The sequence below is a fragment of the Pipistrellus kuhlii genome, unplaced genomic scaffold (genome assembly GCF_014108245.1).
Source record: "Pipistrellus kuhlii isolate mPipKuh1 unplaced genomic scaffold, mPipKuh1.p scaffold_m20_p_4, whole genome shotgun sequence".
Taxonomy (NCBI): domain Eukaryota; kingdom Metazoa; phylum Chordata; class Mammalia; order Chiroptera; family Vespertilionidae; genus Pipistrellus; species Pipistrellus kuhlii.
In genome coordinates this window covers 4,310,769-4,336,929 of record NW_023425540.1, presented here as the reverse complement: position 1 = coordinate 4,336,929, position 26,161 = coordinate 4,310,769, and the positions used below count along the sequence as shown (strand labels likewise).

Below are 26,161 nucleotides of genomic sequence, written 5' to 3'. Positions count from 1 at the left end.
CAGCAGCCAGGGACATGAGGGCACAGATTCTGCTCCCAGTCTGCTCTGGGGCTGCTCGTGCAGGGGAGATGGCTGCTCTGTTTCTGGAGCTGCTGGTTGTAGAGATGAAGGGTGTCTCGTGGCCTCCATGTTTGGTTCTTTGACTCTCCCAGATATTCTGTGAGCTCTCTGAAGCCTTTTATCAATTCCTTTTCTGCTGAAATTAGCCAAATTGACTTTTATTGCTTAAAGTGACTAATCCTGACGATACTTTGCTTTAAAGTCATGACAGGACATTGTAACTGTTCCTGTGTGTCTTTTCCCCCATGTGATCACGAGCTAGGACCATCCCATCTCATCTCTGTAAGCTCAATGCCCAACACAGTGCAAACTAATACATGGCAGACCCTCAACAAATTTCGGTTAATTCATTAATTTGGGAATTGACTACTTAATTGATGACAAAGTTTCCTCTGAAAATGCCAACCCATATAATGACAGCAGATAGCACCAGAATGTGTCCTTTCCAGTGGCAGAGGAGAACTATGGCCCGCTGTGGGTGTCCCTCCATCCATATTTATCCCAGAAGACACACACAATCATGTATATTTCATTTAATTAAATATGAGATGGTAACACATATCAGATACTTATATACTTAGCAGTTCTGCAAAAAATGTTTGTAATGCATATGGAAAGTATGTCGTTAAATGAGGAAGGTTTACTGTAGTGAAGAGTGGATATTGTTAAGAATACCCTCCTCCCCTCCCCCCAAAAAAGATCCACTGAACTGGCAGAAATGCTATCAGATGTGTATGGTTCCAATTGTCCATCATGGATTGTTACCATCTTCCTGGAAGGTGTCTTCTGCTAACAGTAGCAGGCTCTACTTTTCCTCCTGGCTGATGTACTGTGGTATAGTCCCTGTCTCCAGCCGGCACTGTGAACATGGCTCACTGACAGCACTTCATATAATGATAATCATTTATTTACAAAACTGCCACTTGCATTAGATTTTTCACTTAAGGAGGGCAGGGCCCCAACCTTATTTGGCTTAGATCTCTTGTCCCTAACCCTGTGGTTTGCACATAGCAGGCTTTTCATGAATACTTGTCAAAGAAAGGAAAGAGATAACACTCATGGAGGTCCTTTGATGTTCACAGGCATGAAGCAAATCTGAGCGATGATGGGATTATATTCATTACTACTGATTCAGAGCAAAGGACTTGAGAAGTGAGAACCAGCTGAAGAGTAGATGCTCTGATTACTGTTGGGTCTAAGCCGATAGATAAGGTTGTTAGTCTACCCTTGAAACTCCCTTCACAATTACAAAGAAAAACAACAAAAATTAAAAATTAAAAACAAGCCCCCTCAAACAAATTCAAATCAGAACAAAGAAAACACACACAAAAGGTAAATGACAACAAGTCCCAACCAAAACCTGTCCATCGTCACTTCCCCGTGCTGCATGTGCTCATTGTAACTCCTTGAAGTCTGTGGCGGCATCGATGGCTGCAGAACGCGGACGGCTTGTGGATGAATTTGGGTCGGGGCTGCCTCTCTACACACAGGAGGATTATTCCCCCTTCGCTGCTACTAGGCTCCGGTGACCAGAGTGGGCAGCAGGTTTTTCTTCCATCCATAAGTGTGGCTGGGAGTGGTAGCAAGAGAATTGGGCTCTTGATAACCAACAAGTAGAAACCCAGGGCTTCTCATTTACCACCCCCTGGGCAATTAAAAAAAATAACAACAACCCCCTCCCAAAAAAACAAAAACAAACAAACAAAAAACAACAACCACAAAATGAAATGTGCTTTGTGGCATTCACTCTTTGCAGACATGGTGGGCCATGCCTGGAACTCCACACACCCTTTCTCCCCTACTCTCTTTTTTATAGCTTTTTTGGTTCTGGTGACCTTGTGTCTCCATTTGCCTGGGACACTCCCAGTTTATGCTTATTGTCCTGGAGGAATTTATAACAATAAAAGCATAATATGCTAATTAGAACAGACATCCTTCCAGACGTCCTTCCAGATGACCTTCCAGACAAAGCCAGGGCTTCGAGGAAAGCCCTGGTCCCATGTGCCTGCTGGTGGCCGGAGTGAAGCCCAGGTCCTGGGTGCCAGAGAGAAGCCGGTGCTGGCAGTCAGGGAAGAAAGGCCTACTCTTGCATGAATTGTGTGCATCAGGCCTCTAGTTATTTATAACTTTGTTTTTCTTTCAAAAGTGACCCAGTTTGGACTTGAATTACATAGTCATCCTGGTATTAGAGAGGGTGGGCACTCGGGAATGGGACAGTCCAGGGAAATTGCCTTTAGACTCTGGGCATCAAATCTTGATTCTGCCCCTGGCTGAGTGGGGATCATGGACAAGTTACTTTAAGTCTCAGTCTTATCATCTGTAAAATAAAACAGTAAGAATTGCTCCCGCCTCCCAGGAGAGTGGTGAGGATGCAGGGAGACGTGCTGAGCCTGACACAGTATTGGATAAACAGGAAGTCCTATAATAGCAGCTCTTCTTGTCCTCCTCACCTTTCTTCCTTGCTTCCTTGCCCCTCCATCTCCATCCTTTCCTCCACCCTTTCTTTTGCTCTTTTCTGCTTTTTGTAGTTTCTGAAACAATTGAATCCTTTGGATGCCTGAAGCAGAATGCTCCTGCCAAGAGCTGAAAGTGGGGAGGGAGGTGTGGGGGAGCAATGATTTCAAATCCTGTAAGCTACAGAAAGGTAATGTAAAGGAAGTCCACTTAATGTGGTAGCAGAGAGTGGGTAGGAGTGTGCCAGGCCAAGGAGCCTGGAGAGCAGAGAGGACATTTCCAAACAGAGGAAACAGAGGAAACTAAATTTACATTAGTTTTGTCTTCTTCATGCTGTGAGGCAGAGTGGGAGCTCAGTTGTTTTTGTTGTTCACCTGGTTCCAGTCCCAGGTTTCTTACAGCTCACTGGTTTTGGTAGAAGCTGGACATGGTGACATATGCTTCTTCTTGATTTGATCCCAAGGGAGTGAGGAGGAGCTGTCCCTGGGCAGCTGGGTTCAATGTCAGGATTTCTGATTGGAAAGGAAACGGAGGGTGCAGGGTGGCATTTGTAGTTCCAGGCCCAAGCAGCAGGCCCTGGTACACATGAGGCCCATTCTTGCCACCTTCCCTGCAGTCTGGGGACCTGGAGGAGGGGAGGACAGGGGTACCACACACACTGCCATTCCCAGCCAGGCACCTGAGAGGTGCATCTCTTCTGAAAGTTTTTGGGGTGATGACTGCATGCTTGCTTGGCCAGTTGGGGCCCTGCACACTCCCTCCAAACCTCTGGTTCTCAGACTCCTCAAGTGGTGCAGGAAATGTGTCTTGCAGAAAGCCTTCCACTTCATCTCTAGCTTGAATGCCATCCACCTTATGAATCTGGCAGTCCAGGAAACTTTCAGGATTGAAACTCACAGTCAAATTCTGCACCAAAATAAAAAGAGAGAAGGCATAAAGACACCTTTTCAGGATTGAAATTTACCATCAAATTCTGCACCAAAATAAAAAGAGAGAAGGCACCAGAGAGACACACTGTCAAATGTTCTGTTCAGGAAAGGACCTAAAGAACTTCTGACAGGGGTTTGCCAGAGAATATCAGAGATGAAACCACATGTTCTAGTTGTCTCTGTGCTTTTGGAGGTGCTATGACACTTGGAGGTCTGAAATCACCACTGGCTGTGTCCTCCAGTCCTGAAACTTATATTTCATTTGTGTTTCCTACCTCCAGAAGCTGCAGCTAAAATCTTATGAGGGATCCTGGGTTAGGAATGCCCCAAAACACAAAACTCGAGGTTCAACAATTTCTAATCCTGCAATGTTATTCCTGGCTGTTAAGCTGCCTTGAACATAGTGACAGAAAAGCATCAGAAGCACTTGCCTTTTTTGGTTTCTTACACAGTTGCTCCAGAGTCTTCTTATGATCAGGGAGACTGGGCCATATGATAGGCTTAATCCTGAAATAAGAGGACATTGATAGATGAAGAGAATGGCATAAGGAGCAGGCACAGTAGATCTTTCCACTTATTCTGAGCCAGAAATCAGAAGAATGGATTTCTAGTCTTGGCTCTGCCATAGCTAGGTGGGATACATTGGGGAAATGGCTTATTTGGGCCTCAGTGTCCTACCATCTGTGGAGGTGGTTTTCGGTGATCTACTCTATGAATGAGACAAAAATAACGATACACCTCTGGGAGACAGTGCTAGAGAAAAGGTCCAACGAGGCTTGGCAATGAAGTGGTTTGGTGTAGTTATGAAGCTACAATTGGACCTTCTCATCTACTCCCAATGTATATGTTGTCATCTTGTTCCTTCTCTTTATTTGCAGCAACCCCTTCTCTCTCATTTTTGTAAAAGTGAGGAATATTTTTTTCTTTTTTTCTTTTTTTATATTTTATTGATTTTCTACAGAGAGGAAGGGAGAGGGATAGAGAGCTAGAAACGTCGATGAGAGAGAAATATCAACCAGCCGCCTCCTGCACACCCCCTACCGGGGATGTGCCTGCAACCAATGTACATGCCCTTGACCGGAATCGAACCTGGGACCCTTCAGTCCATTGAGCCAAACCGTTTCGGCTAAGTGAGGAATATTTTCCTAGTTACCCAGAGAAATTGCTTTAAGATGGTGCTTTTCAAATTGGTGTATTTGTTTTCTTGGGATATGTAGCCCTGTGCCGATGGCATCTTCCTAGAGCATTAATAACTTGACTGGTATGTGTTTAAAACATCATTTTTATGATGTAATGGACATGGACTTTCCATAAAGCAGAATGCAAAGGTCCCATGAATGCGGCTGAAGTAAGACTCACACATATTACACGTTGTTCCATGGGTGTGTTATTTGCCCAGGCATTCTGGAGGCCGGGCTTCTCCTCCTTTAGGAGGAAAAACAATTTTTTTTTTTTTTTTTTTTTTTTGAGGAGCCTGATGTTTGGTTTATGTATTTTTGCTCTTAGGAAACTGGAAATTCATGCGTGCCTGAGGATGAAGAGGGATATTGGCACTATAATTTCTGAAATGCCTTAGTCCCCTCTGTACTTCTAATCAGTAAGTAGAGTTAGAGTTCCACCTCTCTGGGATCCCATATAACCACCCATTTGATTAAAAGAATTCACCTTTTTTTCCATAACACACAGGCCAAGATGACCATCACAGCCACAGAGAAGAAACTCAGAATGCTGACTATTAGTAGAACAGGCTCCATCTTTCCTGGAATGCAAGGATAGTTCCAAGTTAGCAATCATTATCAGGATGAGTTGAGTTTATTTAGTAGCTCAGGTTCTTTATTATGTCTTGAATGTTGCTCTTCAGGGAACAGAATGATATCATAGCTGTATGGTGGAATCTTGACTTCAGTAAGTGGCACTGATTTAGGTAGTCAGGTTCAGAACATCTGTCACTTAAAGTGTAAAGGTGACCTAGCATTGAAGACGTCATCATTTGTCCGGCTGGTGTGGCTCAGTTGGTTGAGCACCATCCCATTATCTGGAGGTTGCCTGTTTGATTCCTGGTCAGGGTACAAGCCTGGGTTTTGGGCTTGATCCCCAGTGTGGGGTATGCAGAAGGTAACGTATTGTTATTTTTCTCTCTCATTAATGTTTTGATCTCCCTCTCCCTCTCCCTTCCTCTCTCTGAAATCAATGAAAATATTTTTTAAAAGATACCAGCACTCCCTTCTAGACTCCCATCATCAAGAGAAAGGAGCCAAAGGAGCCAAGGGGAGGGGGTGTGATGAGATAGATACCCTCCTTGCAGTCTCAGCCATGTCATCCCCCAAAGGGGAGATATATGTGCCGTGCTCCAGGTCCCCAGGGATGTGCTTGAGCCATGTTCTTTGGCTCTACTGGCCACTCTCCTTTCCTATACCTCCAGGATGTTTTCATTACTCTGGAGAGAAGGGCAAGGGAGAGCCCCATCAGCCTGCCAATCTGCCATCCACAGAAGTGTTTCCTAGAGGGGCCTTACATACACCAGTCACTGCGATCCCAGTCTGAATTGGTAAACTGGAGGCAGTGGGTGGGAATTTCGTTCAGAAGTATTATCAGGAGCACCCAGACCAGTAGAGTCCAGACAGCCTTCATCCGTTGATCAACTCCCACTCCTTCCTGGTTCGTCACAAAAAGGGCAAAGATGGCAGGTCCTCTCCAAAGAAAGGCACCCCCCCTTCTCTTTAAAAAAAAATATATTTTATTGATTTTTTACAGAGAGGAAGAGAGAGGGATAGAGAGTTAGAAACATCGATGAGAGAGAGTCATCGATCAGCTGCCTCCTGCACACCCCCTACTGGGGATGTGCTCTCAACCAAGGCACATGCCCTTGACCGGAATCGAACCTGGGACCTTTCAGTCCACAGGCTGATGCTCTAGCCACTGAGAAAACTGGTTTCGGCAAGCACCCTCTCTCTTGCTCTCATTCTCACTCGCACACTTTGACCCGAAAAGCTCTCTGCAGGGAACAGAGTCTGCCATCACTTCTCACCTGGGCCCTTAGGCTCTGGAGTTCTGAAGTGGAAACTTGGACTCCATTCACTCCAGAAGCCTTTATAATAACCAGTAGGAATGGATCGGACTTTAATCTCATACATGGCATCAGGTTGCAGCTTTCTCTGCAGGAGTGTCAGTGTTGTGCTGGATAAATTCACGTGCTGAAGAGCAAAAAGTGCCACAACGTTTTTAGGATGAAAAAAGAGGTGCTGCCCAGATCTCCCAATTAATTCAAGTTGAGCATCTTTAGCCTCCTGGACATTGGCTCAAAGTTTTCACATACTTGTTACAAGAAAAAACTGGCTTGTGGAGGGGTCAGCGGTAGAATTTGACAGAGGCTATGAGCTCACAAATGATACTGCAGCTGGTGAAAGAGGGCAGTGATACTAAGGGTCTTTATTCAGGGGAGCTGGGCTCTCCCAACTCTTCAATCTCTTCTTTTCCTTTTCCTCTCCTTTCACAACCCAAGAAGAGGGGAAAGGGAGTGGTAAGATGAGTGAGCAAACATTATTTCCCTCCAAAAAGAAATAATTCTACTTTTCTTTCTTTTTTTACTCCATTCCACTTCCATAAATCAATTGTGGTTATGACTTGGTGATGTTTTTGCCTGATTTACCTGTGAAAGTTGGGCTAAATATGATACCTTTTAAGGATCCCAAATAAAGAGGATTGATTTTTATTTGGTCTTGACCTATATTGTTAGCCCAACAACTTAATTTAGAAACACTATAAAAATAAACAACAACAACAACAAAGCAAGTGTGTGTGTGTGTGTGTGTGTGTGTGTGTGTGTGTGGAAACAGAGTTAGAAGAGGACTGGGCCGGAGGAGATCTGAAGCTTTTACTTTTAGGATCTTCTTTCAGTAAAAGGTACATTTTGAGCACAAAATTACCAGGGGACTCCCGAGGTAAAACTATTTTATAGTTTAATACTTTTACATATTTTAATTTATGTATGTAATTTATTTATTCAGTAAATTTATATACACATATTTATAAATTTCATAACCTATAAATGCAGTTGACTTACATACCATCCAATCATCTTCATGTTTTTCCTGGTGGTAGGCTACATCGTGTATTAAATTTTTTACGTATTTCTTTTGCAAGTGCGATGTATTAAATGTCACCACAAAGTCATTCGCTTCCTCACGATAGATGACTCTTATGTCAAAAGGAGCCTCAGGTTTAACTGAAAAGGAAAAAGAAATGAGGTCAGCCTATAGGGCAGTCAAGAAAATAATTATAATTTTAAAGTTCATTGACTCTGAAAAATCACATTCCTGTTTAGAAAACCACTTCTTCTTCCTCGTCCAAAGCCTGACTACATTTCCCAGCCTCCCTTGCAGTTGGGTGTGGCCTAGTGAGAAGTGATGTGCAGTCCTTCCTATCCTGACCTAGAAACCCCACCTGTGTGACCCTATGCCTGTTCCCCATTCACTTATTGGAGTCATATAATGAAGACAGTGAAGCTACAGGATGAATGAGCCCTGAATATTGCCTGGAGGACTTTCACCCACAGGCTAGAAACACCCATTTGGTTATTAGAAGAACAAGAAATACACTTGATGGTGTTCGAGATATCACATGTTTTGGGGCTTATTTGTTACAACAGCCGCTAATTTTACACTAAGACACGTTCTTCTGATTTTTAAAATATACTTGTTATAAACTATCACCAAAGAAGTATGTAGACGTCAAGTCTTCATTGTTCCAATAAGATCAGGTGGTAAGCTTACACCTCATTTCAGCTGTATATAGAATTCCAGGGTCTGCATCTTGGTCCTAGCTGGGACCTTCCAGTGTGACCCCAGGCTGCCTCCTCCTTCAGTCTCCCTTGCTTTTTCTCTAACTCCCTCTTCGGCTTCCTCCTTCTGCTTGTCTGCCTCACAGCATGGCTGTTATGGTCACATGCACCATATAGGAACATCCATCCACAGCAGCCGCGTCTCTGGATGAGCAAAACCCAGCTGGCTTGTGTCACAGACTGCGACTGTCATCCCATCTGGCTGGCACTCACCCTGTTCTGTCTCTTCTCCACCACTGATGCTTGGTCACCTATGGGACTTTTGCTTTCACTCTTTATGTTACCTTCTCAGTGAAATAAAGCTGAAGCTAAATTCTGAGTTTCTCTGAATGGTCTCTAAGAGTAGTGCTCTCCTACATTTAATTTAATTTTTAGAGGGTAAGTCAGGGGGGGATTGAGAATATGAAGAGACAGAGCCGTAGTATTTAAAAATGGCAAAAGAATTCATCTAGTCAATTGCTTTGAACAGTTCTTCATAGATACATAGGAAATCTCCACAAGTAGAATATGTACAAGTAGTTAGGATCCCATTGTACTCATATATCATAATTGGCTCAGACCTTGCCCTAGCCCATGGTATCTCTGAGTATAAAGAATTTTATTCACCTCAGGGTCATAAATCTGTAAGCAATAGAAAACATTTTTTTTTATGTCTAAATTCCCGATCTCTCTGGTTGTTTTGATTTACTTGCTTGATAACCAAAAGTTAAATTGGTAATTAATATTGACTTATAACCAGTTAATTGAATGGATTTATTGATTTTATTATGTATGTGAATATTATATAGATTCAAAGAAAACATGAAGATGAGTTTAGTAATTCAAATTCAAATTATAATTTTATTTGAACTATAATTTTTTAGCCAAATGTGATACATGTATTCTAGGTCAAATCAGATTCAGCATCAGTCCTCAATAATAGGGTCTCTTAGGAAGGTATGATAGTAACTTCATGTGTCAATATGGTGTCCATTTGTTTGGTCAAACACTAGTCTAAAATACAGTATTTTTTTTTTAAAGACACAGGTAACATTTAAAGCTGTAGGCTTTGAGTAAAACAGATTACCCTCTAGGGTAGTCTTCATCCAATTAGATGAAGGCCTGAAAAGCAAAGACAGATTCCCAGAAGAAGCAAAAATTTTGTCTCAAGAATTCTACATAAAAAACCTGCTTGAGTTTCCAGACAGCCTGATGTGCCCCAGGGAATTTGGACTCAAGACTATTATATCCATGTTAACCTCAATTTCTAGCTTTCTGACTTACCCTACAGATTTAAGATTTGCCAGCTCCCATAATTGCATGAGCCAATATATATCTATATATCTATATATCTATATATCTATATATCTATATATCTATATATCTATATATCTATATATCTATATATCTATATATCTATATATCTACATACCTACATACCTACATACTTATATGTCTATATATCTATATATCTATATATCTTATATCTATCTATCTATCTATTTATCTATCTATATATCTATATATCTACACTAATAAAAGAGAAAGATGCAAATTGACCATACCTTCGCAATGCCCATCAGCCAATCAGGAGTGAGTATGCAAATAAACACAACAAAAATGTTAGGTTAATTTGAATACATAGGCGCCAAGTGGCTAGGGGCAGGATGCAGGCGTTCTGCACCACCCCAGCTGCTCTGGGCCTCTGGGCAGTGTGGAAGAGCAGAAAGGCGGCTCTGGCTGGAGTGAAGGCAGTGCCAGCAGCCAGGGGAAGGAAGGCTTATTTTTTCTTGCATGAATCTTCATGCATCAGGCCTCTAGTGTATGTATATATATATATATATATATATATATATATATATATATATCTACATCTACATCTACATCTACATCTACATCTACATATATATAATCTCCCTTAGTGGTTCTGTTTCCTCTGGAGAACTCTATTATAGAAGGTATATTTACTTTTAAAAATGATGTGATTATTTAGTTAAACACACTCAGAATATGGTAAGTATAGGGGGAGAAGACTACAGAAAATTTAGAAGGTGAGATGAGGAAGGAAAGGACATGAGTGTGTGGATGACTGGAGACCCATCTCCAGTTAGACACTTCATATGGATGAATTTCTCTTTAATTTTAGGTGCCAATCACTCTCACTCATGGAGTGTGAAAATCCAGAGAATTATTATGGTAAGAATTAATAGCATAAGCTTCAAAACTTTAATTTCTTTTAAAAATGATTTGACTCATAGACACAAAGAATAGATTGACAGCTGTCAGAGGTGAGGAAAAGAGGGGGGCTGGGTGAAAAGTTGAAGGGATCAAGCAGTACCAGTTGGTAGATGCAGAATGGCCACAGAGATGCAGTTTGCAGTGTGGGAATACAGTCAATTTTGTTGAGATAACAGGGTATGGGGCAGGTGGGTGCTTGGGGTAGCAGAGGGACTACTGTGTAGGGTGCATGATTTTTTTCTGGCCACTTTGCTGAACATCTGAAACCAGTGCAGAATAGTATTGAATGCAAACTGTGGTTGAAAAACAAAATAATGTTTAAAAATAAATAAATTGTTTGTATCAGAAAATTTGCTATTCTCTAATTCAAATAGCTTACATGATTTATGTACTTTTAAAATCCAGAAACTCCAGAGACAGTCAATATCTTCAGATACCTGAAAGATGGAAGTTATCCCCCGCTAAGCTTCTTACCTATATGGACTATGTTCATTTTCCTGCAAGTTAAGATCCTTTGTCCAAGCTTCACACATATTTTGCTGTCTCCAATCAGTAAGAATTTATTTGTCTTGATGAAATATATCTCTTGCAGTTTACTAAAATTCAGGCACTTTATATCCAAAAGGCCTTCACTGTAGAAACAAAAAAGAGTATTTGTTTTAATTCAAGTAGGGGTTTCAGTATACAATGGAGTAACAGCACAAGTATGCTTCATTTGTGTAACTTCAACTCTGACCCATCTCATAAGATGATCCAGATGTTGAGACTAGCAGAAAAAGGACTTTAGAGCAGCTCTTGTTAATATGTTCCAGGGCTAAACATAAAACATTGTCAGGGTTATTGAATAAATGTTTTTTCTTAATAGAGAAGTGGAAACTATAAAGGAGAACAAAATAAAAATGCTATAACAAGTAACTAAGAATTTAAAAAATGTACTGAATGTATGGGATGGATTTAACAGCAGATTGAATATGGCAGACAGAAGGGTTAGCGAACATGAAGACAGATCAATAGACATTATTTATTCTGAAATAAAAATTCTTGGCGGCCTGTAGAACATCAAAGGGAAAAATATGTAATTAGAGTTCCAGAACAAGAAGAGAGAAAGAATTTGGCAGAACAAATATTTAAGAAAATAATGGCTCCAAATTTCCCAAATGTGGAAAAAAAAAAGCACATAATAAAAGCTAAGCACATCATACTTGAATGGCTGAAAAACAAAGACAAATAGAAAATCTTGTAAACACTTAGGAAAAATTATCCACTTTCCATAAGAAAATATGGAAATCAGAAAACACTGGAATAACATCTTAAATCTCTGAAATAAAAGGCACCCAGATTGAAAAAAGAAAAAAAGAAGACCCTTTATTTGCAGACCACATGTTTGTTTACATGGAAAATGATTTTCTCCAATACAATTATAGGAAATGATGAAGTGAATTCAGCAAGGTCACTGTACAAAAGGCAGTTATATTTTTATAAGTTAGTATCAAACAATTAGAAAAGTCATTAAAAAAAAAAACAGCTCCATTTCTGCAATAGAAACATAAAATGCTTAAAAATAAAAATGAATAAAAGCTGTTTAAGGCATTTGCAATGACAATTACAAACCATTCCTGAGAGCTATTAAAGAGGATCTAAATAAATGGAGAGCTACTTTCATGGATTAGCAAATTCAGTAGGAAAAAGATAGAAAAATTTCTCAAATTGGTATATAATATTAAGCAAAAATCTCAGCAGGATTTTATAAATATTGATAAGACAATTCTAAAATTTATGTGGAAATTCAAAGCACAGCCAAAACAACATGAAAAAGTAGGACAAATACTATTCCAAGCTCTTGAATTAAATATACTATAAAGCTATGGTAATCAGGACAGTGGAGCATGGCATAAGGATAGATAAGTTGATCAATAGAAAATATATAGAGAGTTTAGAAATTGACTCATACCTATAAGGTTAATTGATTTTAAAACAGGCACCCAATCAATTAAATAGAAAATAGAAAATCTTTGCAGCAAATTGTCCTAGAACAACTGAACAGATGTATGGAAAATATAAACCTCAATCTTATACAATATAAGTTAGATATGAATTGTGGACCTAGACATAAATGTTAAAACCATAAAGTATTTAGAAGAAAACAGAGAAAAGTAAAAGAGAAAGTGATGGATATTTCAGTCTTAATTAAAATGAAAAACCTCTGGTTTATTAAAATACACCATTAACGAAATGAAATGGCAAGCTACAGACTGAAAGAAAATAATTGTAAAACTTATGTCTGACATACAAATTGTATCCAGGACATATAAAGAATTTACCCACCAATAATAAAAAGACAACTCAATAAAAAAAGATAAAAGCTTTGCCAAAACAGACATACAAATGGCCCATAAATTCATGAAAAGGTGGTCAACATTATTTGTTACTTGAGAAATGTAAATAAAAATTACTGGGTACTGTTTTAGACCCAAATGTAGCTCATACTTTGTTGGTAGGAGGTGGAATGGTGTAACCACTTTGGACATCTGTTTGCACAGTTTCTTCCTGCTCCCATGACAGGGCAACTCCACTCAGACTTTTATTGCAGAGAAACCCGTGGAGAAACAAAACTGTGGATTGACTATGGACAAATTGACTTTTACGAAAATGTTAACAACTTAAAAAGGAATAGTCTCAAACTGGAAAAGACTCAAATGTCCGCCAAGAGGAGAAAGGATTAACATGTGTGACATATCATGCAGTGAAACTGATACTGAATGGCTGAAAAGGTGAACTATGTGATACGTCAACACAAATCTCAAAAGCACTGTGTTGTGCCAAAGGAGTGAGACAGAGAAGAGTAACGGTGTGGTGTTCCGTTTATAAGAACGATCAGAACCTGGCAAAGCCAAAGTGATAGAGTTCAGAACTGGGATTGCCCACAGGGGCAAAGCGTGACTGGGAGGGGGCTGAGGCGTCCTCTTAGGGCAAGAGCAGCGTTCTGTGCCTGGTCTGAGGTGATGGCTACGCGTCAGATTTGTTTCTCAGAATCACTAAACATCTCGCATTTCACTGTAGGTAAGTGTGACTCCCAAAATGAATTATCAACAAAGAAAGGAAATCAAATAAATTAATAAAGCACATAAAAAATTAAAGAAGCAACGGAACATATGTATTCTCAATTCTAAATTAATTAAACAATGCAGGATAAAATAAAATGACTAATTTCTCTTTTTTTCTCAACCTCCATATAATTTCCCTCTTCTGTGACAACCATGATTACCACTTTGTTTTTCCTACATGCTCTTTCAACCCGGCCACATAACCCCCAAAAAGGTATAGCTGGGTGAAATTGAAGTGGAGATTGTGGCAGAAAAAGTACCTCTGTGTAAGTTTGCTTACATAAAAAGAATCCTTCTCGTTAATCATCCTATATAATAAAGACCCAGCGACCATAACAGCATAACGACTAGGACAACCAGTTGCTATGAAGTGCATTGAACACCTTTTGGTCCCTCCCCCTAGCCCGCAGACTCCCATCACTGGATGGCCAATGGGGAACCACGGGGAACCAGTGTGGTGGTGGCAGGGCAGGACTGGGGACTGGTGAGCGGGCAGAAGGCAGACCTCTTGGTCCCTCCTCCCTGGCCTGCTGGCTCTGATCAATAGCCAGAAGACAGCTGATTACAGGCTAGCCTCGGGACCCTACCCACACACAAATTCGTGCATGGGGCCTCTAGTGTATATAAAACAAGCTCTAAATACATCCTTTACTACCTCTAATCCAGAATATGTGTGTGTTCTTTAGTAAATTGGATGTGTGTACATGTTTCTCTGCATGTGCTCAAGTGAGCCCTCCACGCGATCATCCATGGACTCTGTGTGGCTTGAGGTGAGGTGGGCATGGAGCTAAAATCCAAGGAGAACCCCTCAACTTTAGGTGCATAGTCACTCACCGTTGGCTGCTATGGACTGGTTGATCTCCATTTAAGTTTGCTAATTGGCTAAATATATTTTCTCTTTGTGGGACAATTCCTTAAAATGGTCTCTACTGCCCCCCCCCCCCAATGTAGCTTTTGTTTAGTTAACTATTATCTTTTAGGGGTATGTAGTTGTTCTGATGTGTGTGTGTGTGTGTGTGTGTGTGTGTGTGTGTGTGTGTGTCTGTGTGTGTCTGTGTGTGTATTTGTATTTGTTGGAGATTCTCAAGTTGTGCTTTTTATTTATTTATTTTTTTGGGGGGGTGTTAAATGGGTTTTCTCACTTGGAGTAGAATACAGGTAAAAAGCCAGGGTTTGAGGTAAGCTAGATGGATACTGGGGGCCACTCTTTGGGAGGAGTGTCACATAGGAAGTTTTGAAGATGGCAACATTGCCATGATTTGATGAATAAGGATAGAAGGGGTGTATTGAGGCAGGGTCCTATTTCTAAAGTTCAGTTAAAGATGTAATGTGGAGAAACTAGAAGAATAATGGCTTTTAGTTCAATCACTGAGTGTAGAATATACTGGGAAGTAAAGCATGTGTGGAATATTCTGCTAGAGATCCTTAACATAGAGCAAGTTCTTGGTACTGTTGGAAGTTTAAGAAGAATCAAAAACGGTATTCTCAGTTTATTCCCACTTTTTGGGGAAGGAGATCAATGAACCATCGAATATGAAGATCATCACATGGCTGTCTTGTGAGCCTGGGCATCCTATTAAGGGCTCTGAATTCTAGGAGCTGCTTTATGGAGCAGGGAGGGGGAGAAAGAGGGGACGTGGATTGGGGGAAGCCTTTCAGGAGACTAAGATAAAACTGTGACCTGGAGCAGAGAGTCTTACCTCGAGCCACTGACCCTGGCTTCAGGTGATTGGAGGAAACTTAGTGTGCCCCTATGAGTAGTTCAACTCAATTATATCCAATTCATTTCAATTTACTTAATTAAAAAAACCCCAATTTACTTGGTTGCTAACTATGTATTTATTGCCAGGGTTAGGAATGTTCTGGGACTCCATGGTATAACACAATAGCCACTATCCACATACTTATTGAACACTTGAAATACAGCTAGTCCGAATCGAGATGTGCTCTTTTTTTAAAAAAAATATATTTTTAATTTATATTTTACAGAGAGGAAGGGAGAAGGATAGAGAGTCAGAAACATTGATGGGAAAGAAACATTGATCAGCTGCCTCCTGCACAGCTCCTACTGGGTTGTGCCCTTGACCGGAATCAAACCTAGGACCTTTCAGTCCAATGCTCTATCCACTGAGCCAAACCAGTTAGGGCGAGATGAGCTCTTAATATGAAATACATAGCAGATTTGGAAGGCTTAGTATGCAGAAGAGAATGTAAAATATTCATATTGATTACATGTTGATAATATTTTATATATATTAGGTTAAATAAAATATATTATTAAAATTAATTTCACATATTATTTTCCTTTTAAAAATGTGGCTATTTGAACATTAAAATTTCACACCTGGCTTGCACACTTGTAAATTGTATTGTATTTATGTTGGATAGAACCATTCTAGGTATTTGAGGAAAGGTATCTGAATAGTACTATAGGCTAGTGGTCGGCAAACTCATTAGTCAACAGAGCCAAATATCAACAGTACAATGATTGAAATTTCTTTTGAGAGCCAATTTTTTTAAACTTAAACTATATAGGTAGGTACATTGTTATTAACTTAATCAGGGTACTCCTAAGCTGGCTTTTGCTAAAAACATCCTCAATCTGATTGAGATATGTGGCTCTCTAGCTGCGGTTTGCCGACCACTGTTATAGGCTAACAAATTTGACTCTGTGGGACCTTCCATGGGATATCAACTCCAAACCACTCACAGATCCCCTTGTTCTGAAAATAGGGAGAGACTGCCAGAGACCACAGCCTATATTTCTTTTTTGTTTTCTCTTTTCTTTATTCTTTTCTTTCCTTTTTTCTCTTCTCTTCTCTTCTCTTCTTCTCTTCTCTTCTCTTCTCTTCTCTTCTCTTCTCTTCTCTTCTCTTCTCTTCTCTCCTCTCCTCTCCTCTCCTCTCCTTTCCTTTCCTTTCCTTTCCTTTCCTTTCCTTTCCTTTCCTTTCCTTTCCTTTCCTTTCCTTTCCTTTCCTTTCCTTTCCTTTCCTTTCCTTTCCTTTTATTTCTTTCTAAACATTTTTTTATTGATTTCAGAGAGGAAGGGAGAGGGAGAGAGAGAGAGAAACATCAATGATGGGAGAGAATCATTGATTGGCTACCTCCTGCACACCCCTTACTGGGGATTGAGCCTGCAAACCAGGCATGTGCCTTTGACCGGAATCAAACCCAGGACCCTTCAGTCTACAGGCCGACACTCTATCCACTGAGCCAAACCGGCTAGGGAAGCCCCTGTTTCTTTTTCCCCTAAAATTTCTGCAATCTTGTATAATTTAGTGTGATGTGATATTTACATAGAAACATTAAAAACAAAAATTATTTTATTCCTTATTTGGCCCTGAACGACAGAATTTATCTTGAAAATATGGAACAACTTTGAAAGTCAGTATAGTTTACTAAAGAGAGGACTACATTACCAACACTTGTCAAATACTGCTGGTGAAGTCTCGAGTTTGAGGTAGAATCGGCAGGGTGTAGCCTGCGACATGGGTGGTAATTGAGGAAAACAAAACATGACACATTTGAAGTGGTATCTGTAGGCGTACATGGCAGTGACTGTGGTGCCCCCAAGAATGTGGAAATGAAAGCACAATGGCCTTCTGAGAACTGACTAAAAATTATTCAAACACCTAAAAGGCAGGGTCCCAAATTCAAGTACCTATGCAGGTGATATAAATGAGAAACGAGGGCCTAACTTCAGGACTGAGATTTAAGTCCCCATCTAGAGAGGCAACCAGAATTCATCTGTTTTTTTGATGTATGTGCCCAGTATTGTGAGACCTGATTTTTAAAGAGAAACCTAGATATTTAAATGCTGGAGACTTGTTTAAAAAATGTAATCACATTGAGATCTGAACCAAATAACTCTAGCCTTAAAATCAACAAACAAATTACTTTGGCTTGCGTCTATATTTACTGAATAATCTTTTGATCACATTTTTTAAAATGAAAATCATGCTACTGAGAGAATTATGTCCCAATTCCGGGCACTGACCATATGTTTCTATCCCAATGCGAGGCCATTGTGATAATCAGAGAGCTTGAGTTGCCCCCTGGGGTCACAGAGCTAGTTTTAAATGCCAACCTAGATGCCCGTTCCCAGCTCCTCTGTGCTGTCGCTCCAGGTACCTGACAGCCGGTTAGCGTTCTGGCAGATGAAGTGTTTTCAGTTCCCCCAGTAAGAGTAGACTTACATGAAATGGATGGGCCCTCTCTGTCCCTCCTTCCCCAAAGACCACCCTGAGCCCAGGATGAATCCTCAGGCCTCTATGAGAGTTGTGCCTACTGCTGTGAAGTAGTCACTTGGCACGCTGGTGCTCCAGCTCTGTGGTTTTGCCTAATTCAAGTTCATCCAAGAACCCACAGGAAGGGTCTTCACATTGAACATGAGGCAGCGAGGTTTCTAAACCTGGGAGGTGACGGCCAGATCGGGCCGGTGGTGAATTCATCTAACCAGGGAGACAGCACCTGGCTTCTAGCAGCAATCCCTTCTGTGCAATCCCTTTCTGAGTTAGCAGAAAGCACACTTTTCAGCGATTTTCAGTTAACGGGCAGGGGAAACCTCCATGAAGGTAGTTTCAGGGTGGAAAAGAAACCCAATCAGAGCAGCAAACACAGCTCTCCATTTAAGTGAGTTTAATTTAAGATACGTGGTCCACTCCGAACCTAGGTGCTCCACCAGTCCACTGTCTAGGCAGATACCTTTATGAAAATAGCACCGTGGCCTACTAAGGAGTTCGTACTTATTGTTTCACAGGGAAAACATGTCTTGAGGTGATTCATTTCCAATGGAAATATCTGAACCCAATGAAAAAGCCCAAATGGGGGGCTATGGCTAGGTTAGAGCACAGCAGGAAGTGTGAAGACTCGCTAACAGCTGTGGGAAAGTGCTCAAGTGGGCATGGAAGTGGTCAGAGGGCCTGAGCGTGAAAGTGGGCAGGAAGGTCAGCCTCAGACTCCCTCGGGGAAACCACAGTGAGCACTGACATCCACCAACAGCGGCCTGGGGGACCCAGAGGGAAACCTGTGTGTGGAGGAGGTTTGGCCCATGAGAAGGAGCGCCTCGTTGGCAGGAGCCCTTGGGTGTTTCCGTGTGGGCTAGCGCTAGCGGCAGCACAGATTCTGGGTGGGGTCAGTTCCAGTTCTCCCCACATGTTTCATTCCTGGGAAGAGCGACCTGACAGAAGCAGAGGGGGAGCATGCTATGAAATCCAAGTCCAAGACCATGCCAGTCCAGGGACGGCAGCAGGGGTCTCCGCATGAACAGATGCAGGAAGCTCCTATGCATTGAATTCACGTCAGATGTGGAGTTCGGGGCTTGTCTGGATCCCCTATCAGAGGGAGGGGACTGGCTGCGAGCCTACAGAATGTAAGAGGTCTCTTTACCCCGAGGATCCTGACCCACTTTCCTTACTAGGAAACCAACTAAAATCAGGTCATCTGATAGGAATTTGGAGATAGCCACACGTCCGAATTTCAGGTTAGAGTCTTTTTTTTTTTTTTTTTTTTTTTTTTTTTTTTTTAACCCTGAACAGCAAGAGCCGGTTTGTGGAGGAGAAGGGGCGGCTCTCTGAGCTCTCACCAGACTTTCAAGCAGAGACTTTCTCTGCTTCTTGGTCTTTCCTCGGAGGCCGCCAGCAGCCCAGAGCCAGTTCACTCCTGTGGGTTCTTGGGAAACTGATGTTGGAAATATAATCTAAAGTCACATTGTGTCAGGAAGGTGAAAGTTTGGTCTATATTTGTAGATTTTTATTTTATTTATTAATGCCTGTTTTCATTACTTATTACATACGGGCTATGCTTTCTAGTTAAATTATCGAAGCATTACATCATTTAGTCCTCACAGCCTCCCTGTGAGGTGCACATCTCGTTTAACACGTGAAGAAACCCGCAGAGGTAAGTCACATGGCAGATGCAGGGCCAAAGCTGCCAAGTGCTGGTGGCGGCATTGGAACCAGGCACCAGAGCGCCCCTGGAAGACACGGACTCTCCTGTCAGGCCAGGAGACTTCCTTCAGGTGAAGCAGGATGTAACTCTGCTCCGAGGTCAGGAGGGATGTGGGACCTCCAAGACCCATACCGTCATCTGGCTGTAGCAGCCGGCCCTGACAGATGGACCTGGAAGAGTCTTTGTGGAAGTCTCCTGGCAAAGGGCAAGCAGTCCAGGATGCTTTGGAATTCATCTGGTTGTAATATTGGACAACCAGCCCCCACGCTTTCCTCTGCCACTGCTGCTGCCCGGCGTGGGAGAAGAACAGTTTCTAAGCACCCATCAGAGCCCCCTCCCCCCGGCTCACCATATTTCGAATCGCAGGTGGGTGCTGTTGACGTCCGGGTCTTCGAAGGCGCAGCGCAGGAGGTGCTGGGAGCCGCTCACCTCCAGCTGGCTGTAGCAGGAGAACGAGTAGTCGGGCTCAGCGTCTTCCAGGTCTCCTGGGAGGGAAAAACGGGCAGCTGTCAATGAGGCAGACACTGGCATGGGTATGAGGGGGGCAGGGGCAGCCTTTGGGGGAGGGCATGAAGCCATGGTTCTAGTTAATCTAAAGGAGAAAAGCCCAGAGGCAAAGACGAGCAGGAGTCTTCAAGACCAAACTACATAGAAATCAACCAAAAGCAAGAGAAAAGCCAACGGCCATAGATTTTTCTAACAGAAACAAAAGAACAATTGTAATCAAGAAACAACATCCGAACATTTCTAAATGCTCCTGCCACTGGGCTCATGCCTTAGAGATCTAGCATGAAGTGCTGAGCAGTCTTTTCTTTATGTAAACGGGGATTTCTTCTGTTTGCACATTTCACGTGAGGGACACGTTCTCCCCATAGTCATATGCTACCGGACCCAGCCTTTGACTTTATCACCCATCTCCACTCACGTCCTCTCAGGTGTTTCTGTGAATGGAGGAAGAGGAAGGAGTCTCACAGTTAGGGGGGAGCTCTTCATCGCCTAAATAGGCATCCCAACTAGAAGCACCTCTGGCTAGCTCTGTTGTGAGGAGAGTTATTTAAGGTGATTTGTCTTAAGCTACCAACTGAGGCAAACGTAATTAGGAAAAAAAATTTAGGGCGGGCTGGAGGGGGTCAATGGGTGAAAAAGGGGACATATGTAATACTTCCAACAATAAAGATTAAAAAAAAGGAAAAAGAAATTAGGTCTGATAGGACTTAGATCTCGTGGACTTTCCCATAAGTCTTACAGGTCCTGCTTCTGTGCTTATCGATCCTCTATAGGTGACCGTATCTCACAGATATGAGCACACTTTGCAGAGTGTGTGGGAACCAGAAACTTTTTGCAGTCACTTTGGGAAAGTCCTGTCACAGTTGAAGCCCCTATGTGGAAATAGACATTTTGTATGCATATGTCATCATATGTAATAGAGGGAAGTCTGTCAGCACATGGACTCAGACAGGAATGAGAGAGAACCCTGAGCCACCGCACCCCCATTGGTCCTTAGACTAGCTTTTTATAGGGCTTTAAATCAGATATAAAATATTCTAAAATTAACCCCAGCTGAGTGTCCCCTAAGCCAGTGATCGGCAAATTGCGGTTCACGAGCTACATGTGGCTCTTTGGCCCCTTGAGTTCTTAGCAAAGGCTACCTTAGGTGTACCCTAAATGAGTTAATAACAATGTACCTACCTATATAAAGTTTAAAAAATTTGGCTCTCCAAAGAAATTTCAATCATTGTACTGTTGATATTTGGCTCTGTTGACTAATGAGTTTGCCAATCAGTGGACTAATCCATGAGAGGTGCAGGCAGCACCCCCCTTCATTTAAATCACCCCACTGGTCGGCCGTGGTGAGTGGAACACCAAGAGACAGGTGGGCTCAGTCCCAGCCCCGCATCGGGAGGAGCCACAGCCACAGAGAGCCGTGGGACCTGCTTTTTCTGGACTTCCCTGCAACCAGCCCAGCTCACATCTCTGCCCCAGCCAGGCCCCTGGGCACAGTCCCCAACAATGCGGCAGCCACCCACCCGTCAGGGCCCACGCAGCACGCTCATTCCTACTACCCAGACCTAGGTCTCGGTTCCTGAGAGCGCTGCCTTCGCCAAGGGAAAGGTTTTGGGTTGTTCCAGCCTCCCTTCTTCCATGGCCGCCCCCAGACCGCCCACCCATCCCGCACCACAGCACCTAGACTGCAGACAGCCATGGGTCAGCGTTGTCTCTGAGACACTTCACCATGCACAGCCACCCAGAGAGAGACCGTATGGGAGGTGCTGGACAAGGGCAGAGCCCAGCACCCACCCTGCCCTCAGCCAGCTCCCTGTCCACGGGCGTGTGCCTGAATTCTCATGCAGCACAGAGCCCTGGCCATGCCCTGAGCGAGAAGGTTTTGAGGTGCGGCTCATTGACTCTTTAGCGGGTATTACTAGACCAGAAATTCCCCTCAACAACGTGCAAAATTGCATGTCATTTTACAAAGAGGATGCTCTGCGTGATCTCAGCTGGAAACTTTTTTAGGTAAGAGTCGTGGTCGGCAAACTGTGGCTCTCGAGCCACATGGGGCTCTTTGGCCCCTGGAGTGTGGCTCTTCCACAAAATAGCACGGCCTGGGCGAGTCTATTTTGAAGAAGTGGCGATAGAAGAAGTTTAAGGTTAAAAATTTGACTCTCCAAAGAAATGTCAATCGTTGTCCTGTTGATAGTTGGCTCTGTTGATAATGAGTTTGCAGACCCCTGGGTAAGAGTAGTACGCACAGTGGTTAAGGCCTCCGTTACCACAGCTGGACAGATGTGGGTTTACAACCTGGCGATTCTGCTTCGTAGCTGCGGTCCTCTGTCAGCGGCCCCAACCTCTCTGAGCCCCGGTTTTCTGATATGTAAGTTCACGGTATTATGAGGAGCAAATACAGAGACGTGGCTCAGAACACAGTAAGCACGCAATAGGGGTTCACTATGACTGTTAACGCATTTTCTGTTGAGAAATCAGTAATGAAGAGGTAAAATAAGAATCCTAATTCTGAGAATTTGAACGTGAAACTTTTGGCGCTTCTCTGAAAAAGAAAAAAGAGTTCTCTATCAAAGATGCTATTACTGCTGCTCTGAAGTTGCATAGGGCTTTTGCACAATAGTGGATTAACTTATGTTAAACGCTCAGTATCTCCGCATGGTTTTTCATAAAAAAAAAATTTGTTTTTGGAATGTGTGTTATAGACCAGGCAGTGTGATTTAGATGTCTTCCCACGGGAAGGGATTAGCTGATGAAAGGTGTAAGGGGTTTGGTTTTTTCAAAAATAGCCATGTCTTCCTTTGCTCATCCTTGTGGCTATCAGAGAACTAACTTATCTTTCAGCCAACAGCAGCTGATTCATTAACACTCCAAACTGGGAAGTATTCTGACATGATCATGGGGATGGAAGGTCGCAAATCTCCTAAAAATGCCTGGAACTTAAAAAGTTGAAGTGAAAAACCCAGCTTTCAATTAGAATTCTTTAAAAAATGGTATGGTCTCAAGGGAGACGGGGAAGGGATGCATTACACCCAGAGGGTGAGATTCCTGGGTTCCAGGCCAGTCTCTCCGGGCAGAGCAGCCGGCAGCACTGACCGTGGAATGATGAGAGTCCCCCAGACCCTGAGTCAGGCATGGCCACACTGAGACATGTCAACAATTCCTCTAATGAAAATGTTCTAGGAACTTCCATCCTTAGAAGTCACTGACTTACTCTGTCTAAGCTGAGTCATTAGGCTGATGGGTGTGATATCTTTGATAAGAAAAGTTTAATTTTCAGGAACAAATGGGTGGCCCAGCTCCCCGGGTCGCACTGCTGCTGCTGCTGCTGTGTTACCTTTGTCTGCAGGTTTGCTGCTGTTACAATCTACAATATTTACTAAGGAGGCATCCCAGTCTTCATGGTCCTAAATACACAGGGATCCCAAAGAGCACTCCTAGGTGATAATAAACTTGTTGCTAGGGAGGCATATTAAATATATTCCAATGAGACAAGAATCTCACATAAATCTATCAAAAATACCTATTTTAAAAAAATTTTCAAATATTGTAAATTTAAATATTATAATTGAATGTCCACTGTGTCCTACACACACATTTAGGCACTGGGGATGCAACAATGGTAAGTGCAGACAAAGCTGTTGTTTCTAGACATTATTTTATCACAAAAGTTACACTTTTGAAACCTCCTAAAAAGCTAAGCAAAACACAAGCCAGCTTAATTTCTTAACAAGATATAACCTACAAGCTCCACTGTTGCATTCCATATTAAGATCCACATCTGGAGAGTCAAATGCATTCCTCTTGACAATTCTGACTTTATACACCACCTCAGGATTGCCCCCAGCCCCCTGTCCTGGTGGTTAGAAGATACACAATGGATACATGCAAAACCTCCATTCCAATCCAGTGCCTGGCTCAGGTCTGCTAGGGAGCAACCTGAAGCACATTTGAGAGATCATCTGAAATCCAAAGAAAAGTCAGAAATGACTCACCATTCTGTGCATAGCCACTTTCTCCAGAAACGGCTCGAAGTAGGCAGAAAACAATACCAAGCGCTGTACCTAGAATTGTCATTCTGAGAGAGAGAGAGGAGAGCAGGCATGTGAGCCTACATGTAGGAATGAATGAGAGAGAGAAAGCGCGCGAGAGTGAGTGAAACAGACTTAAATCTACAGTGTTAGGGCTTTATACTCACTTAACCACAGACAGGGGGAAGTATAAACACGGCAAAAAAGAAGGCATGTGTCAGAAGCAGGAAGTCAGAGTAAAGAAGCATTGCTGCTCTAAACGGAGGTGGGAGAAAGGAAGAGCTAGAGCATCTGAAATTGTTCTACTTCTCTCATATTCCTGGCAACCCCAAACTCACTGTGCTTATTTGAAAGTAAGGTGGTGGATTCCACATAGACTCAAACTTTTTCAGATTAGAGAGTGTGAATGGGGCCCGTTTAGAAAGAATCCTGGGACAAAAATCTAAACTTAAAAAAAACCCAATTAATTCTTAGGGGTGAGTTTTGATTTGAAGAAAGATTTGGCACTTACTAAAGTGCCTTATTGCAGGTTTATGTTAAATGGGTCGCCTTCAAACCCTTCATAAGAGGAGTAAATTTTCTGTCCCCTAGTAGTTACTTTACCTCACCCATTAGATTTGGCACTCGGGAGTTATTTAATTTAAGAGTGACAAAATCTGGTTAAGGGGCCAAATTGGCCTACCTGTTTTTGCAAACAAAGTTTTCTTAAAACCTGGCTGGTTTTTTTTTTGCTACAAAAGTGGAACTGAGTAGCTAAGGCAAAAAGTATATGGCGAACAAAGTGTAACATCTTCACTGGTTGGCCTTTTATAGAAAAAGTCTGCTGAACCCTTGTTTATAGGCTAAAATATCGATAGTTACTTTCTCTGTGAATTTAAAATAGGATTCTAGTCCAAGCAGTGTGTTTCAGTGATTGAGCATTGACCCAGGAAACAATTTGATTCCTGATCAGGGCACATGCCCAGGTTGCAGGCTCGATCCCCAGTAGGGGGTGTGCAGAAAGCAGCCGATGGATGATGTTTCTCTCTCATCTATGTTTCTATCTCTCTATCTCTTCTCTCTTCCTCTCTCTAAAAAATCAATAAAAACCCAATTAAAAAATAAAATAAAATAGAATTCTGTTTGTGGGAAGCTGATTGTCACACAACTTTTCAGGAACAGGTGGTCCATGTAAATCACACTAGTACCTATAGATACAAGGCAGAAGCCCGAGACAATGGGAGATGATTCAGGCTCTCCCACCATTTGTCTACCAATCAAAACATTTTCTGTCATGGTCTCATGGGTAAAGTGGTGATATGTGTTAAGCCTGGCTAACCTTTTGGCCATCATTGGCTTTTTGTCTTTTAAGCCATTACTATTGTTAGAAGGCACAATTAAGAGCGGTTCAGTCATTCTGTAGGACATACTTCTGCTCATTAGATGAATAATCTAACCTGGTTTTAGGCTAGATTATTGGTTCACAGGGGCTCTCTATTGGAAAACAGTCACATGAGTACGACTCTAAGGTGCTGAGGACACAGATGTTGAGTGGACAGTGGGTTATGAGTTTCTGTTTGGTTCACTGTTACTGGATAGAACCGGTCCTCTGGCCTGTGGAAATGGTTAAATTAACAAAGATAAACAGAGTATTTGAAAACTCTGAGTTAATCTCATTACTGTTATGTGACAATCTCAAAATAAGAGGTGGGGCATTTGTACCAGTTTCTGAGAACCTCTCTTCAGGGTGGAGGCAACAGAGATGGATATAATGTCGCATTCCAGCCTAGCTGGTGTGGCTCGGTGGTTGAGCATCGAACCAGGAACCAGGAGGTCATGGTTCAATTTTTGGTCAGGGCAAATGGCTGAGTTTCAGCCTTGATCCCAGCAGAGGGCAGAGATTGATGTCTCTTTCTTTCTCACATCTCTCTCTCTCTCTCTTTTCCTCTCTGTAAAATCAATAATAAAAAAGAAAGCTATAATTGCAAATTTTTATAAATTCAATAAGTGTTCAGGAAGAAATCACACATTCTGTCTATTACCAACACAGATGTCATGAAATACTCACAGGCTATCTATCACTCTATGGATGAGTAA

General features: G+C 42.2%; 1 protein-coding gene across 1 annotated transcript; it reads right to left on the bottom strand.

Annotated features, from left to right (window-relative positions):
• Window positions 1–956: 956 nt before the first annotated feature.
• IL7R (interleukin 7 receptor) lies at window positions 957–24,248 on the bottom strand. Its single transcript, XM_036410806.2, has 9 exons — window positions 24,050–24,248; window positions 19,903–20,038; window positions 10,975–11,132; window positions 7,511–7,668; window positions 6,472–6,637; window positions 5,109–5,202; window positions 3,875–3,950; window positions 2,823–3,420; window positions 957–2,706 (listed from the first exon to the last, which is right to left on the bottom strand). Exons 1-8 carry the CDS (start codon window positions 24,129–24,131, stop codon window positions 2,917–2,919), a joined length of 1,374 nt encoding a protein of 457 aa, XP_036266699.1. The 5' UTR covers window positions 24,132–24,248; the 3' UTR covers window positions 957–2,706; window positions 2,823–2,916.
• Between the last annotated feature and the right edge of the window lie 1,913 nt (window positions 24,249–26,161).